General features: G+C 41.0%; 1 protein-coding gene across 1 annotated transcript; it reads right to left on the reverse strand.

The window, feature by feature from the left end:
* Window positions 1-3585: 3585 nt before the first annotated feature.
* On the reverse strand, window positions 3586-14171 carry rtbdn (retbindin). The gene is made up of 6 exons (XM_069149403.1): window positions 13880-14171; window positions 12671-12832; window positions 12456-12555; window positions 11499-11627; window positions 10551-10647; window positions 3586-5074 (listed from the first exon to the last, which is right to left on the reverse strand). Exons 2-6 carry the CDS (start codon window positions 12828-12830, stop codon window positions 4718-4720), a joined length of 843 nt encoding a protein of 280 aa, XP_069005504.1. The 5' UTR covers window positions 12831-12832; window positions 13880-14171; the 3' UTR covers window positions 3586-4717.
* Between the last annotated feature and the right edge of the window lie 316 nt (window positions 14172-14487).

A 14487-nucleotide genomic window follows, 5' to 3' on the forward strand; every position in this document is an offset into this window, starting at 1 on the left:
AGTTTTGTCATTAAAACAATGCTTGATGGACATTTTACAAACTTTATTGTGCTCATCTGTGTTGTTATAAATAGTTTGATAAGTTCTTTTTTTATATAAATGACATTTTCCGCCACACCATTTGTTATGTCTCCAAAGTCTTCAAATGGCATTTCTTTGGAAACGCCAGGATATATCTTTAGAAAAACGTGTAAAATATTCTTTTGCGTGATATTGTTACCAGACTTGATTCTGGACCAGATCAGATTTCACACTGTGGCCTCTTTGTATTTTCCAGCTAATAAGTTACAGCTACAGTCAGCTGTAGGCATTTGTTTGGAAATATATATATATATATTCGGTAGAAATAAAAAACCTTCTACTTCAGTGTGTTCAAACTTTTATAACTTAAAGCCAGTAGGACCTACAATGATGCTGACTTTTGGGGATAAATCTGTCAACTTTCAAAATAGACCAAATTTATGCATATACTACAAACTATTCAAGAACAACTTCCAGTTTATTGTGGGTATGCCTTGACAAGGCGTTTTAGGCTAATTTCAATGGAATGTTACGGGTGCTTTAGTGAAGTCAAGAGTAGGAAAACTCACTTTTGTGACACTTAAAGTCCAATCCGCCTACCCACCACAATAATTGCCACACAAGTCCCTAAGGTACTGCATCATATTTTCCTCTTGTATTGTGTATGTATTATATCTACTGTAATGTTCCATTGACTACATTCTCTTTGATGTGAGAGTAATCCACAGATAGAGGATGTGAAAGAAAGCCAACAGAGACACATAGAGGACACATCCAACACTCAGCTGTGCTGTGTGTGTTTGTGTGAGAATAACTAAGTAACAGAAGGAAAAACAGAAAATCTGTGTACTGGCTATTGAAGGTCACATTTTGTCTTTGCAGAATCAAATTAAAAAGATAACCTGATCTGTGTGACAATTTGTTTCATACACTGACTTTGTAAAAGGTCTGGGACGATGCTGAAACAAATTAAAAAGATAACCTCGTCTCATTTATGTTGCAGTTTGTCTTATCACTGAAGCGTTGGCTTACTCACAGTCATCAGCTTAAATCGCGTGCGTGTGTGCATCATTTACAACCCTCTCTGTTCTGCTCTGTCATTTACTGCGATGATGACTTTCACAGAGGACATGTTATTAGCTAACATCAAGAAGCACCAGTTCACTTCAGAAATAGCCACAGTGGAGTGGACACACACACACACACACACACACACACACACACAAACTGTGTCTCATTGTCTGTCCAACTACCAAAAAAGTGGTGCGTGGTATTTTCAACATGATGCAGTTTGTGTTCTCTGCTGTTTCACCTGCAGAGGGCACACACTGCTCCACTGACAAAACACATGTCCGAAGATGATTTCTGTGTCAAATCCACATATTAGTCACTTTAAATGAGATTGTTTTACAGGGAGATTTGCCAGATTGGGATGATAATCTGTTGGTTAATTTCAGGGGGACTCAGTCATGGAGAGTGTGTGTGTGTGTGTGTGTGTGTGTGTGTGTGTGTGTGTGTGTGTGTGTGTGTGTGTTTAGTTACTATGATGCAGTCTTGCTGTCAGTTCAATTGCTGCAAAACTGAATTAGTGGAAGGACTACCCAAAAGGGATTAATTTCAAATATGTCCGGTATAATAAAATCAGACCTAGACGGCATTAAAATAAATTGTCCTGTTACTACTTTAAATTTAAGAGCATTTGGATTCCTCCCTCAAAGCCATGGTTCAGAGAGGGTGAGACGGAGTGACAGCTGTCTGAGCGAGAGGGTAAACACACTTGTCTTGATGTATCAGTAAATTGGGGGGCTGACAGTGGTGACAAGACATCACATACACACCGTGCTCTCATAATCAGAGGCAGGAGCTGTGTTTCCAGAAGTCGACACTGCAGTCAGATGTTCCTCAGCAGGCCTGGGGTGATATGTGGTGTTGCTGGGTTTCTTAACTCGTGAAAAATGGACACATTGAAATATGATTGTGTAAGTACAAGAGGCTGCAGCCATCAGTGGTGTAACAAGCAGACAGAACACGGAGGGAAGAAGTTATCTGTGCTGCGCGGTGTCTATTTCCAGAGCTTTGATGTTTCTGATTTGTGGTGCAGAGACTGTGTTCATAGCTCTGCTCAGTAGGGGTTTTGGTATTTGAAGAAAGGATTGCACAGCAGTCTTTCTGAATAAGGCTACTAGTTTGCAAAATTCAACTTCTATGTTACAAAGCTTTCTTACATTTCCAAACTTTCCTAAATAAAAGCAGAAAATGTTGCACTACCACTTCCTGATAAGGCATACTTTGTCAAGCTACAATTAACAGCTTTGATAATTGTAAATAAATAATTCAGTAATGCTTCATAGATCAATTACAAGGCATTATTGATGATGATTTTTGCAGTAAGATTCGTGGATAATTCTTCAGCACAACACTTTCTTGTTTTTTAGCCCTTTAATTCAAGAGGGAAACCGCTTAAAATTACTGTTCGACCACACATGATCTAGAAAAGAGCTGCAGAACATTTAGACCAAATCTCCATATAAACTACTTAAGAACATTCATAACTGCAGACTGATTATAGTGTTGATGTGTATGCCAAACTTAAAAAAGTACAAATGCAGATAGAACAAAATGTGACATTCTGTTGTTTCTCTTGCATCAGTCTTATTTAAATTTTAAAAAAAAGGTTGATAATAACATGGCTGTGCAGCTATAAATGTCAGCAAATCAACACTAAAGCATTTATTGGTTCACACTTTGTAATAAGTCATGAGGCTTGCAGTATGACAATATCAGAGCGTCTTAGTGTCTCAATTCCTAATGAATCATGTGCAAGATTTAGTCAGTAATATATGTGGAGAAATCATGGGTTCTTCAATAAATGAAGTCTGCAGCTGAAAATATTGAGAAGCAGTATATAAAAAGATTTTTGTCCAGATGGCCATTGTACTATCTACAAAGACTATCAAAGTGTTCTGCTAAAGGAGGATTTATTTCAACCTGGAAAACCCAAAGTTTTTCTCACTAAGAGCCTATAAGTGATCTACAAAGTAAACGGTAAATGGTCTACACTTCTATAGCGCTTTATCACCTCAGCTGTCTCAAAGCACTTTACAGTTTGCCTCCCATTCACACACACATTCACACATCAATGGCGGCTGAGCTGCCATGCAAGGTGCTTGCCGGCTTTTGGGAGCAACTTGCAGTTCAGTGTCTTGCCAAAAGACACTTCAGCATGTAGACAGGAGAACCTGGTTATCAAACTGCCAACCAAGCAGCTTAAAAAAAACATTCTTATTAATAGCATTTGTAAATGACTTTTTTACCATTAATAAATCCAGCTTTTAAACTCTTTAGAAATGGTGCCAGCGGTGATTCCCAACCAGGCAACTTAAACCCTTTGGGTATTCATGTTGTTAGCAGGAAGTATGTGGAAAGCTCAACTTGTATTAAATAAAGTAGAAAACGGAAATTCTGATTAGACTTAAAAAAAAAACACATCACATCACATCAGGATCCATACATCTAGTTTAACACCTGATCTTTTCAGGGGATACAGATGAAAAGTGCTCCGGGTGACATTTAGACACCTTGTCTTTATTGAGAATGTAAAGAAAATCACAGAAACACCAATTTCAGCGAGCCGACCATAAACCAGACAAATCAGATTCCCTTTTTACAAAACATTTACATCTAACATCTGCCTCACTCTAGAAATACATGACATAATTATAAAAGAAAGAGCACACCACAGTACATTGGTGATTCGTGATCAAACTACCAGAGCGACCTCATCTGGTATGAATACTGCCTCAGTGGATTTACTTGCTCTGGGAGGCAGATTTAGTTTCTTAATATCAACCCTTCCCTCTTAGGTAAGAAGCACACCTCTCCACTCTCACAATCACACCCAATCCATTACGTTCAGGCCGGCAGACTCTGTTAGAAAACCTAAGTTACATTCATTATAATGATTACTCTGTGACCTTTTCTCCACTATCATATATTTCATGAAGAGTAGACCGCACAGTATGGTATCACAACAGTAAGATCTGCATTTAACAAGTGACTAATGCACAGATTAAAGTCGGCTATAGACGGTTGAACAGACAGCGGGGTGGTGAAGCACTGGTGCAGGTACGTTGTATTTTCAATATGATCATGAAAAGTACTCTTGAGTTTAAAGGATGAAACATTTGACTCATGCATTAGTGCTAATACTGGAGGGCTTTTACTATGTGCAAGACTTCACACACCTCATCATAAAGTTGATGGGTTTTTAATGAGCAAAGCAAACAACCGGTAAAAAAAAAAAAAAAAAAAAATCACCTTCTTGGCTGGCAATAAAAACATTTGTGCAGCCATTACTATCAATATATTTATCATTGAAGTCAGAGCCCTTGCAGAATTGAGGATTTTGCCTTTAAATATTATATTATTCAGTTGTGGCATCTTTAATTGCAATTTATTTCAATCAAACAAACTGATAAGGTGTTTATAGGAAGTGTTTCAAGCTTGTGAGTCTCTCTTACACCAGATACAGTGTACCATATGTTTATATCTGAGATGTGATGATAATAATGAGAGTTCAGGTTTGTTTGGTAAGTTTAGTTAAAGGAGCAAAGTTACAACTCCATTTCAAAAGGATAGATTTTTGTATATTAGGATCTAGACAATTATCTATAAATCTATTGCCTTCTGTCACCATCTACAAACCGCTCCCGCTGCCCTCCACGTCTTCCACCTCCACGGAGCGTTTACGAAGCACCATGTTTCCCTTCCTGCCGCTCCTGGCCTGCACGGGCAGCTTGGTCTGGCACGGGGCCCGGTACTGTGGCAAGCCGGTCTTGGTGGTGTCCAGCTCCTCTGGGTCGTCCTGCTGGGCCCTGAGGGCGGCGATCACATCCTTGTCTGAGGGACTGAGGGTCAGGCAGCCGCAGGGGCGGCCGGCGTCACCCTCCATGCCGATCTCTCCCGCCTCTCCCACTTCCTCTGGCTCATCCTCCACTGTCATGAAGGCGTCACCCCACAGGCTCTCGCAGAGATCTCTGCCGTGCTGATACATCTGTAGGCCACAACACACAGAGACACGCACATTATTTAAGACATTTGAGACCTATCTCCTCTGACAGAATGAGTGCTGTAACTGTGAAAGTGCTCCTTATTTTCAGCATTTAGATTTTCTGCCTGAGTATTCAAGTACTTAAAGTACAAAAAGTACTCATTTTGCAGAATGGTCACTTTCAGAGTTGAATTACATTTTTATATGCACAAAAAAATTAAAGATGAAATTATAATATTTTTGGGAACTTTAAGACTCCTAAGGTTAGGTCACAACTTTATCATTCCTTTTAATTAATGATGAGAAGTCTCGATATACACTTATACAACTCCAAGCTGAGACGGTGTCATTATCTACATAAGAAAACATTTGTGTGGGTATGTGTATATCTATATGTACATCAATTCATCATTGAAACACTGTAGTTTAATGCTACACAAAACACACATAAATGTATACAAGCATTTATCATGCCATAAACTGAATATTTATAAGTATGTCTACTTAGACTTGTTTCTGAGTTTACTGTACGTGTGTGTTATTGTTGTTGTTGTTGTATGTTAAAAACTATGCACAGACTACAGACCACTATTCTGGTGACAAACGGATATAAATGGAAACATTTCAGTCCAACTCTGCTTAAATTGACAGGTGTATTTGATTTTTTTTTTTAGGTGGAACGCCGTCCTGCACGGCATTTCGACAACAGCTAAGTTAGCTTGCAAATTCATTCAGAATCCAATTGACAACTGCCTGACTGAGTAGAGAGCAGCTGTGCACACGCCCCTTGAATCGGATCGTGGGTTGGCAGATGGATCGAAATTGTATCTAATGTGTGGGTTGTGTGTGGCTACTGTTCCACAGAAGATCCAATCTGTCATACTATGTGACACCAGACAATGATACAAAACTTGTGGATTTGATTGGATAGAGGATGTATGATCAAATAAAACGGTGGTTAAAATATATACTAAAGGAAGCAGGCTACATAATACATAAACATAAATTTCTGAGCTACTGTAGCAACATGGCAACCTCTGCGGAGGAGGACCAGCTCCCTAAATAGATATGAAGTGCTCATTATAAAGTAACAAAAACACAGTGATTGTTAGTTTCAGGTGATTATACACTAATGCAATTATAAATATCCCTTTATGGAACTATATATTTAATCCCTGATAGACCACTTTGAACTGGAAGGCAGGCTCCCATGCTGCAGAGAGGAGGACAAAGTGGACTCTGAGCTGTTCAACACATGTTGATTAATTGCTTGGAAAGTTTTTTTCTTTGATTAAGATTTTTTTCCTCCCTGGAGATTGCAAGCAAACAGACACCTTGTTTTCCAGCACACCTCCCAGACAGCTTAACGTTTTGCCCTCACACTTCAGCATGCTTCCCAGCACCTCTCAGAGCAACATAAACATCCATTGAAGTAATTGATTTTGCCCTTTCAGGGCAGCGTGTTGGAGGGGGCTGCAGGCACCGGATAACTGCTCTTGCAAGTGGCTTTTGTCTGCCCCTCCCGCTTGCCTCACCTCGTCTACACCGGCCTTGAGAGGAAAACACAAGACGTGACCTTGAAAAGCTCACATTGGTATCTGCAAGACTTCATCTCTGTGTCATCTTTACAGTTCTGACGAGCCTCACAAAGTAGACGTACAGATCCAAACTAAATCGGAAAGGTCACTTCCAGCGCCTTTTGTGTTGCTGACAGGAAATTCATTACAGCGCTCAATCTGTATAAAGTTGTACTTGGAGGAAAAACTCCAATTACCGCTGACATTAGCTGTATGGTTTCTGGAGCATGAAAAATTACACTCCTCTCTAATAAGACACGTATGCGGATTAAGGAGGATACTGCATGGCGGTGCAAGAAAACAAATCACAATCCAGCGTTTAAGCTGTTTAACTGTGGGTGTGTGCTTACACGCCGAGAAATAGTTAAGAAAGCAAATTAGTAAAGTTGCAGTGACACACGCTGTGCTTTTCTGTGTTTAAGCTCCCACTCTGTCTCTAGTGACTGCCTCATAACCAGTCGTTAAGATGTGCCACCAAGTCATCGTCTCCTGCTTCAGCTAATTCTGTTTGCGACCGAACTTCCACTGTATCTCCCCCTTGCTTTATTTTTCCTCCTCTCTTGCTTATTTCTGCACCCACCGTGTGCACATCGCTCTCATTCTCCCTGTAATTCTGTTGCACACCCCCACCCCAACGTCTGCTTCCTTTCATCCTCCTGTCTGTTGGGGGATTAAAACTGAGTCACACCGGGTGCTCAGAGGAGAAGAAAGCTGTAATATATTTACCGTGTTCAAAGGACAAAGAGGATGACGGCCATTTCTCTCGACTACATCTACACTCTGTCTCACACTTAGGTCTCATCACAGCGACCCCATAATGCACAGAGGGGTACACACACACACACACACACACACACACACACACACACACACACACACACACACACAGACACACACACACACACACACACACACACACACACACACACTTCTCTGTCCTTCCTCGGGCAGACGTGGTTTGCTGCCAAAGCTAATTCAGAACGAGGACAAGTGGCTTTAGACGACATGGTGTGATCAAATAAGTGAGATACAAAAATTTCCCGGGGCTCTATGCTGTCCTTCCCATCCTTATCTCATTTCATTCTGCCCTTCTCTGTCCTTAGCCTGTGTAGTTACACCTGGTGTGCAAAAGGAAAAAAAACAAAAAACAGAAGAGAGAAATCAAACATAAATTGTCATCATTATTTTAGCTGGAGGTCAATTAGGAAAACGCACATTTTATTTTTTTTCTAGTTGATTAATGATTATCCTTATTCAGATGAAAGAAACTGTATATTGAACCATTTTAAATCTTTTCACAGATTTTGATCATTTTCAAAAACACGTTGTTATTTCTAAGGTTGATTGTTTGAAAAGTAACCCTTTCGATCACAGCCAACAATTGACCGTTTAATTCATTACAATGAATGAAATTGTACACCGGAAGGGAAGAGCTTCAGGATTTACAGGGTAATAGACTTGTGTTTAAGATCGACTTAGAAATGAATTACAATTAATATAATGCACCTAACTATTGGAGTTATTGGGAAGAAAATACTGGGTTTAGCCTGGAAATAAAGGATGTACCTCCATAGCTGTAGCCATAAAAATGATACGTGTATGTCTTTCAAAGGATGATACACAATTGTTATGCAGTTTTGGGAATGTCGGGTTCATCTGATGTTAAAAATGTGTTATAAAATAGTTAAGTTAACTATATTTGTTACATAAATGATGTTAAGCATGTGACTTAACTTGCATCACATTACATAAATGACATAAGGTCTAATAAGTCAATATTGTCTTTTGGTTTAATACACACAGCAGCCTCTTGAGTGACAGTCCTATGTTTGATCCATTGACTTGCGGCTGCTGCTAGATTTCCTGTGAATAGTTGCAACATTATGGTTGGGATTAAGGATTATGGTTTGGGAACAGTTGATTGACAATGAAACAACCAATCACAGCTGTGTTTACAGTAAATTTACAGCATTGTGTCCTTCCAGCTGATCCAATCTAGCATTAACCTCACATACCTGCCTACAGGCACTTTGTCAATCTTTATACCACTGTACATCACCTGACCTCCTCCATTGCTCTATAAATATTTCGACCACTAGAGGTCACAAGAAATTTAAATATAGCTCATTTTAACACCTTTCAACAATCGATCAATGTTGCTGTTTTTCAGTACAGGACAGGCTTGAAAGGACATAGGGCTAACCTTTTTGATCCCCTTTGCAATCCTAGGGATATGGATGTATCCTGTATTTCTATTATTATACAAGTACTTACAGTATAATTTATTTCTAGGTCCCCACTAAACCCCAATTTACTATTTATTCCCTTTTAACAGGTATTCTCATACGTAGTCCATTGTTACCCGTGTCATCGTAAGTGTATCTAAAACATATTTTGTCTTTCTCTTCATCCGAACCATTAATTTACTGTATCTGATCTGGACGTGTTTCGTGCCAGCGCCCAGCACGGACACGGCCGCTCTTTGCAGACGTAACCTCATTCCCATAAAATAAGGAGCAGACACGGTGTCTAATGCTGAGATAAATCAGACCTTGGCTGGCAAGTAACGTTACCAATGAGTACAAAAGGAGAGTGAGACACAGAGTGCCAGAGGGATTTTTGCATGCAGAGGATGTGTGTCTTTCTGTGTCTTTAAATGTATTAGCTTGTTTCTATGCAAATCAAAATCTACTGCAGTCATTTACAAATCCTGTACTTATATTTACTCTACAGACATAGATCGGGTGAGACGGAGCTGGAGGTTTTAATGCGATACCAAACAGAAGCACGTCTGTGTCTGTTGTGCAAATTTGCGCACGTCTGAGGTGAACTGAAGTGCTATGAGCTCAGACCAATGACCGGCACAACTGTGAAATCCACCATCTCTGAGGAGAAAACAAAAAAACGTTACTGCTGTGACCTCCAAAAATACGAGAGGCAGGCACTCGCTTGCAGTCTCTCTAAGAGGGCGGATTTGTTGAAAGTGCTGAATTCAGTGACTCATTTCTTCATTAGCCATTTAAAACACTGCTTAAATTTATTGGAGCCCATGGTGTGCCATTAGTGGCAACCTACATGAAAATGGGCCAATAAAAGCACACCAAAAATACACAAGCACACAGACAGACACCCATATACACACACTCAGACACTTAGATGTAGTAGTCTCCCTTTAATTTTCCTCGTTTACTACAAATCTGTAAGTTCCAGTAATCATGTACCACCAGACATCCTTAATGGGTCTGGTGTGTGTGTGTGTGTGTGTGTGTGTGTGTGTGTGAGAGAGAGAGAGAGAGAGAGAGAAAGACAGAAAGGGGGAGGAAAAGGGGGAGAAAGAACGACACACTCCATCAGATATAGATATAGAGTGTCATCTGTGAGAGTTCGTTTGCTAGCGGCCTCAGCTGCACACCAGCACCCTCTGTCACTCGGCTTCTTTCTAAATCACCCAGCTGGCCTCTGCCCACTGAAGCAGGGCCGAACCTTTTCACGCTTCAGCCCACAGCGTCGCCCCGCGCCGTTAACTCTTCGCATAACCACGCTCTGTCTCCACCACCAACACACCGTGACGCATTGCCGACCTTCTACCTGCAACATGCGACAAGCTTTTCGGGTCCAGTCAGTGGGATTCAAACCTCTTAACACGTCCGCTGCTGTCCAGAAAAAAACCTGAACGAAGGCGTGACTGCATTCTGCTTGTATCCTGCTAAAAACAGCTGATTACACTTCATACACTGTATTGGAGATGGAGCTCTTTATAATTAGGCTACAAGACCACCAGATGTTCACACTATTATGGCAACAAGATATTTTAGTCAAGAAGTGGTTGACAGAGAGACTGACGCTGCCGTCCATGTATGATTAATATGCTGAAATCACAGGTACACGAGTTCACAGCTCACCTGCTGATACTGAACGCAGTTTCCAGTGCAGTTATGTCCCCTGGGGTCTCTGGCCCAGTTACGAGCACATGTCAAGTCCATCCTGCAGGCATCAAACCTGAAAAAACACATGCAATTAAAAAAAAAAAATACCTGAAATATTCAAATTTATCTCATTTGAATATTTTCTCCTGAGATTAAATTCCCTATTTGAGGTAAACTGAGTGTTTAAAGGAAATGTTACAAGTGTTGTGGCTTTATTGCCAAGAGTTTCATGAGAAGATTGACAGGCTAAGTCTGCACACTCAATATGAAGATACAGCCAGCAGCCGGTTAGTTTAGCTTAGCAAATAGTTGGAAACAGTTGGCAGCACCTCTTAAACTCACTAATCCACATGTTATATCATGTTTGTCTAATGCGAGTTATGTTGGGGTTATGTGCAATGCGGTAACTTAAGAGTTTTGGCAACGACGTAACTCTGTAAAACCACAAGGTGGTATTTTTACACTTTAGACTGCTCATCCAAATCTTGCCAAGAGAGCAAATAAGCATATTTTCCATCTATACTGTAAGCAAAAATTCATGCACCTCTCATTTAACTAGGAGAGTTTATTAAGCATTTTTCTTCACCACCACTGGGAAAAAAGATTTTGATCAGTCTTTCTGCTGTTTTCCCTCTTTTAAACATAGCAAAGATGAAATGGTTACTGGGGGTCCCCTGGGGAGGTTACGAACCCTACTTGGGAGCTGCCGTTACACGCATGTGTAGCCTTCTTTAATGAAAAGACCCTGAAATATGCAGCGGTCATCTTACCTGTATTTTATGCTGTTTATTCAACACTTTGTCATCGCACAAAATGCTGTTGTTATACAAGCTGGTAATCTCTCCCTGGCCAGCCTAATACATGAAGCAGGACAGGTACTGATTTTGATTTAAGTTTGCTTAGCAATGTGTTTGGCAGCCTCACCAATCACGGCAGAAGCTGTGGCAGAGCGGCACCGCCTGGATGTATGAGCGGCGATGAGGATGGGGCCAGCGCGCGGCGTCGGGGGAGCAGCGGTAAAAACATGACACGCGCTTCAGAAAGCCTTCACACCTGAGGAGACAGAGGGAGGCTGTTTGTGCTTTCATGATGCATGGTCACGTCTGTATTTCAACACTTATTGACCCTGAGTCAGTATAGTTGGTCACAGGGCAGGTGGAGAACATAAAGATTAATAAGGACATGGAGACCTGGTTGATTGAGAATTATGCTGTTTAGTGTGTTTTCCCTGCTTCTGCTAATGCTACTTTACTGCTTTTTTCAACTTGACTTCCTTTATGGTATTTGCTCGTGGCTTGATTTTCTGTCTACTCATCCATAATTCACCACCATGTGAATTCATTTGTCTTCATTTGTCCCACTGAAATGTATTTTGTTTATTCCAAAGACTCAGATCTCAACGTTTTACCACCACATTAAAAGCCTTAGAACAAACCCGTTGCTATAGATTAAATCATGTAAGAAAATAAATGTTGCTCTAAAGCCACTTAAACCGGCAATTAGGGATTTATTTATTTTTGCCAATAGGAAGCAATAGAAATGAACACAGCACTGACATATACATATAATCTTACATGTTATATTCAGACTCGTGATTTGCAGTCTTGTTTCTGGCCATCTGATGAATTTAGGTTCAAGACAGAAACGCTTTTTGCTCTGTTTTTGTTCTCCACCATATGTACATCAGTTCACCACTAACTTTATGTGCTAAAATTTTGGTGCTGCATCTATAAACAGCAGCCTGATTTGAAAGTGACCCAAAACAGTAAACTTGGTGGTCATGAAGAGAAAACTGTGTGACCCAACATACAAAAATGATTATGTTGATTATAGTCACTTTTAAGGCAATACGACTGAACCACAAGAATGGAAGCGACTTACTCAGGGCTCAGAGGCCCGCACTTGTCCCACGGTTCATTCTTGTTGCTGGCAGAGGGAACCTGGGAGATGTCCTGGATGTTTTCTTCTTTGCAGCAGCTATCTGTCAGCAGCAAGGACACGACAACTCGTCAGGCAGCTGTCTGTCATCTGATTTAGTTTGATATCTTCGTCATTAAAAGTAGAACGTTTCGAGACAAACACACAGAGTCACTCACTGTCAGCGTACAGCGCGCACTCCGTCAGGTGAGGCTCTGGGCTGGGCGTGGCCTTGTGCTTGCCGTCTTGAAGACACACCCCTTCTGAGCGGGTTCCACCAATCAGCGCAGCCGTCAAATACAGGCCAATTACTAGCAGAGGGGGACAGGTGACACCCATCTCTGCAGACACAGACAAGGTCAGCAGAAATATAAAGACAGCATAAAACACAATGAATCATCGCCGCAGAAAACAATTTTACATCCATTTAAAAACCATGATCACGGCTTCTTTCAAGGCTCATGGAGTAACTCATCATGGCACACAGTGAGTTACAGAGTGTAAGTGAAACATCTATGTTGCGCAGGCTGTTAAGCTCCGTGTGAACTCTGTGTGTGGTGACCTACTAGACCTGGTGAGCCTAATCAGGTGTGACTGAGGCACCGTGCTGAGATGGATGACATGCGTAGTCGCTTAATCTGACAAACGGCTCGCCAGTGTGTAGCCTAAATAACACGAATTAAATAAATCTGTTGGACATGGCCACCTGACCTCAGGCAGATCAGGTGCGGCCCTGATTTGACACAACAGAGTCTTACCTACAGTAAATACAAATATTGACAGCTTTGTCCAATTACTTTATACCTTCACGAGTTACAGTTTTTACTGTAATTTGTAAACAAGAATAAAAAAAAACAACATGTACGTATTTTCACAAAAATATTCCACATGTATTTTAATCATGTATTGAATGTGAGTCAGATGGTCTAAATTGAAATTAAAGTAAAGTCTAATTACTTTAGTCTAATTCCGCATTTATTACTTAAAATCACACAAAAAATTACGATCACAAAAAAAGTATTTATGTTTCCAGTAGATCCAGAGTGTACAAAACATGTTAAAGTTAGGCGTGAATGGTGGACTGTATATGTAGGCTATTTATAGTTCATTTAAATATAGGTAATAAATAGGTAAAAAGCTGCAACTTAAACATTTGAAAGCATCGTTAAGGGGTCTGTTTTCATTCGTGGGTTTAGAGTGACCTTAAGACTCTGTTGGGTTATTTTTCGCCTCTACTTTAGGAGATCAGTATTATTAATCCACCGTCACATGAATATGTAACCTAGTTGTTGTGCAGTAGTGATATGGTGTTGCAGCCTCCTAACTTTTACTTGAAAATTGCGAAAATCTAGCGAATTCAGTTCAGTTCAAATCAAATCTTTCTTTACCTATCGGTGGGGTAAATGCTGCTCCGTCCGGATTAGTTTCCTCTGTTGCTTTTCTTGTAATAGATGGTCGGCGTATCCCCGGTGTGTTGCTGTGGAACCAACGGCGGTGCTCGGTGCTCCGGTCTCCTCCTGAGTCCGTCTGTGTCTCTGAGTCTCTCCGCGCTGGCTGTGATCTCTGCTACCCTGGGGCCAATGCTCGCCAATTTGTCACCGGTTTAGTATATGAAGGACATTTCAGTCGCCTCCACCAGGCAACTCACCCCCTCCCTCTGTCCCATGCTGGGAAGTCCTCTCTCTCTCTCTCTCTCTCTCTCTCTCTCCCTCCCTCCCTCGCACGCGTGCGCGCACATACGCACTTCCGTGCACGGAAAAGACCGAGCTTGCTCCTTGTTAATCTCCCAATAGGATGTTTACCAAATCCTCCTTGTTGACAGCTTTCCTTCCTCCCGTCCAAGTAAAGCTGGAGATGGAAACACTGTGATAAATTAGATTTTTCAAATTGATTTTAAAGTAAAGCAGACCCCATGAGGGATGCCTTGCCCTTCATTTTTTCAGAGGCTCAATCACAGGTGGTGCTGAGTCACACCTGTCCTCCCCCAGCTCTCCCT

The sequence above is a fragment of the Embiotoca jacksoni genome, unplaced genomic scaffold (assembly GCF_022577435.1).
Source record: "Embiotoca jacksoni isolate LCO1_2020_lvr unplaced genomic scaffold, fEmbJac1.0.p SCAF_15, whole genome shotgun sequence".
Lineage (NCBI taxonomy): Eukaryota > Metazoa > Chordata > Actinopteri > Embiotocidae > Embiotoca > Embiotoca jacksoni.

Coding starts and splice junctions, on each gene's coding strand:
- rtbdn (XM_069149403.1), bottom strand. CDS start 12,830: ATGGGTGTCACCTGTCCCCCTCTGCTAGTAATTGGCCTGTATTTGACG. Junction 12,556..12,670: donor GTGCGCGCTGTACGCTGACA/GTGAGTGACTCT, acceptor TGCTGCTGACAG/ATAGCTGCTGCAAAGAAGAA. Junction 10,648..11,498: donor CACAGCTTCTGCCGTGATTG/GTGAGGCTGCCA, acceptor GTGTTTTTTCAG/GTTTGATGCCTGCAGGATGG.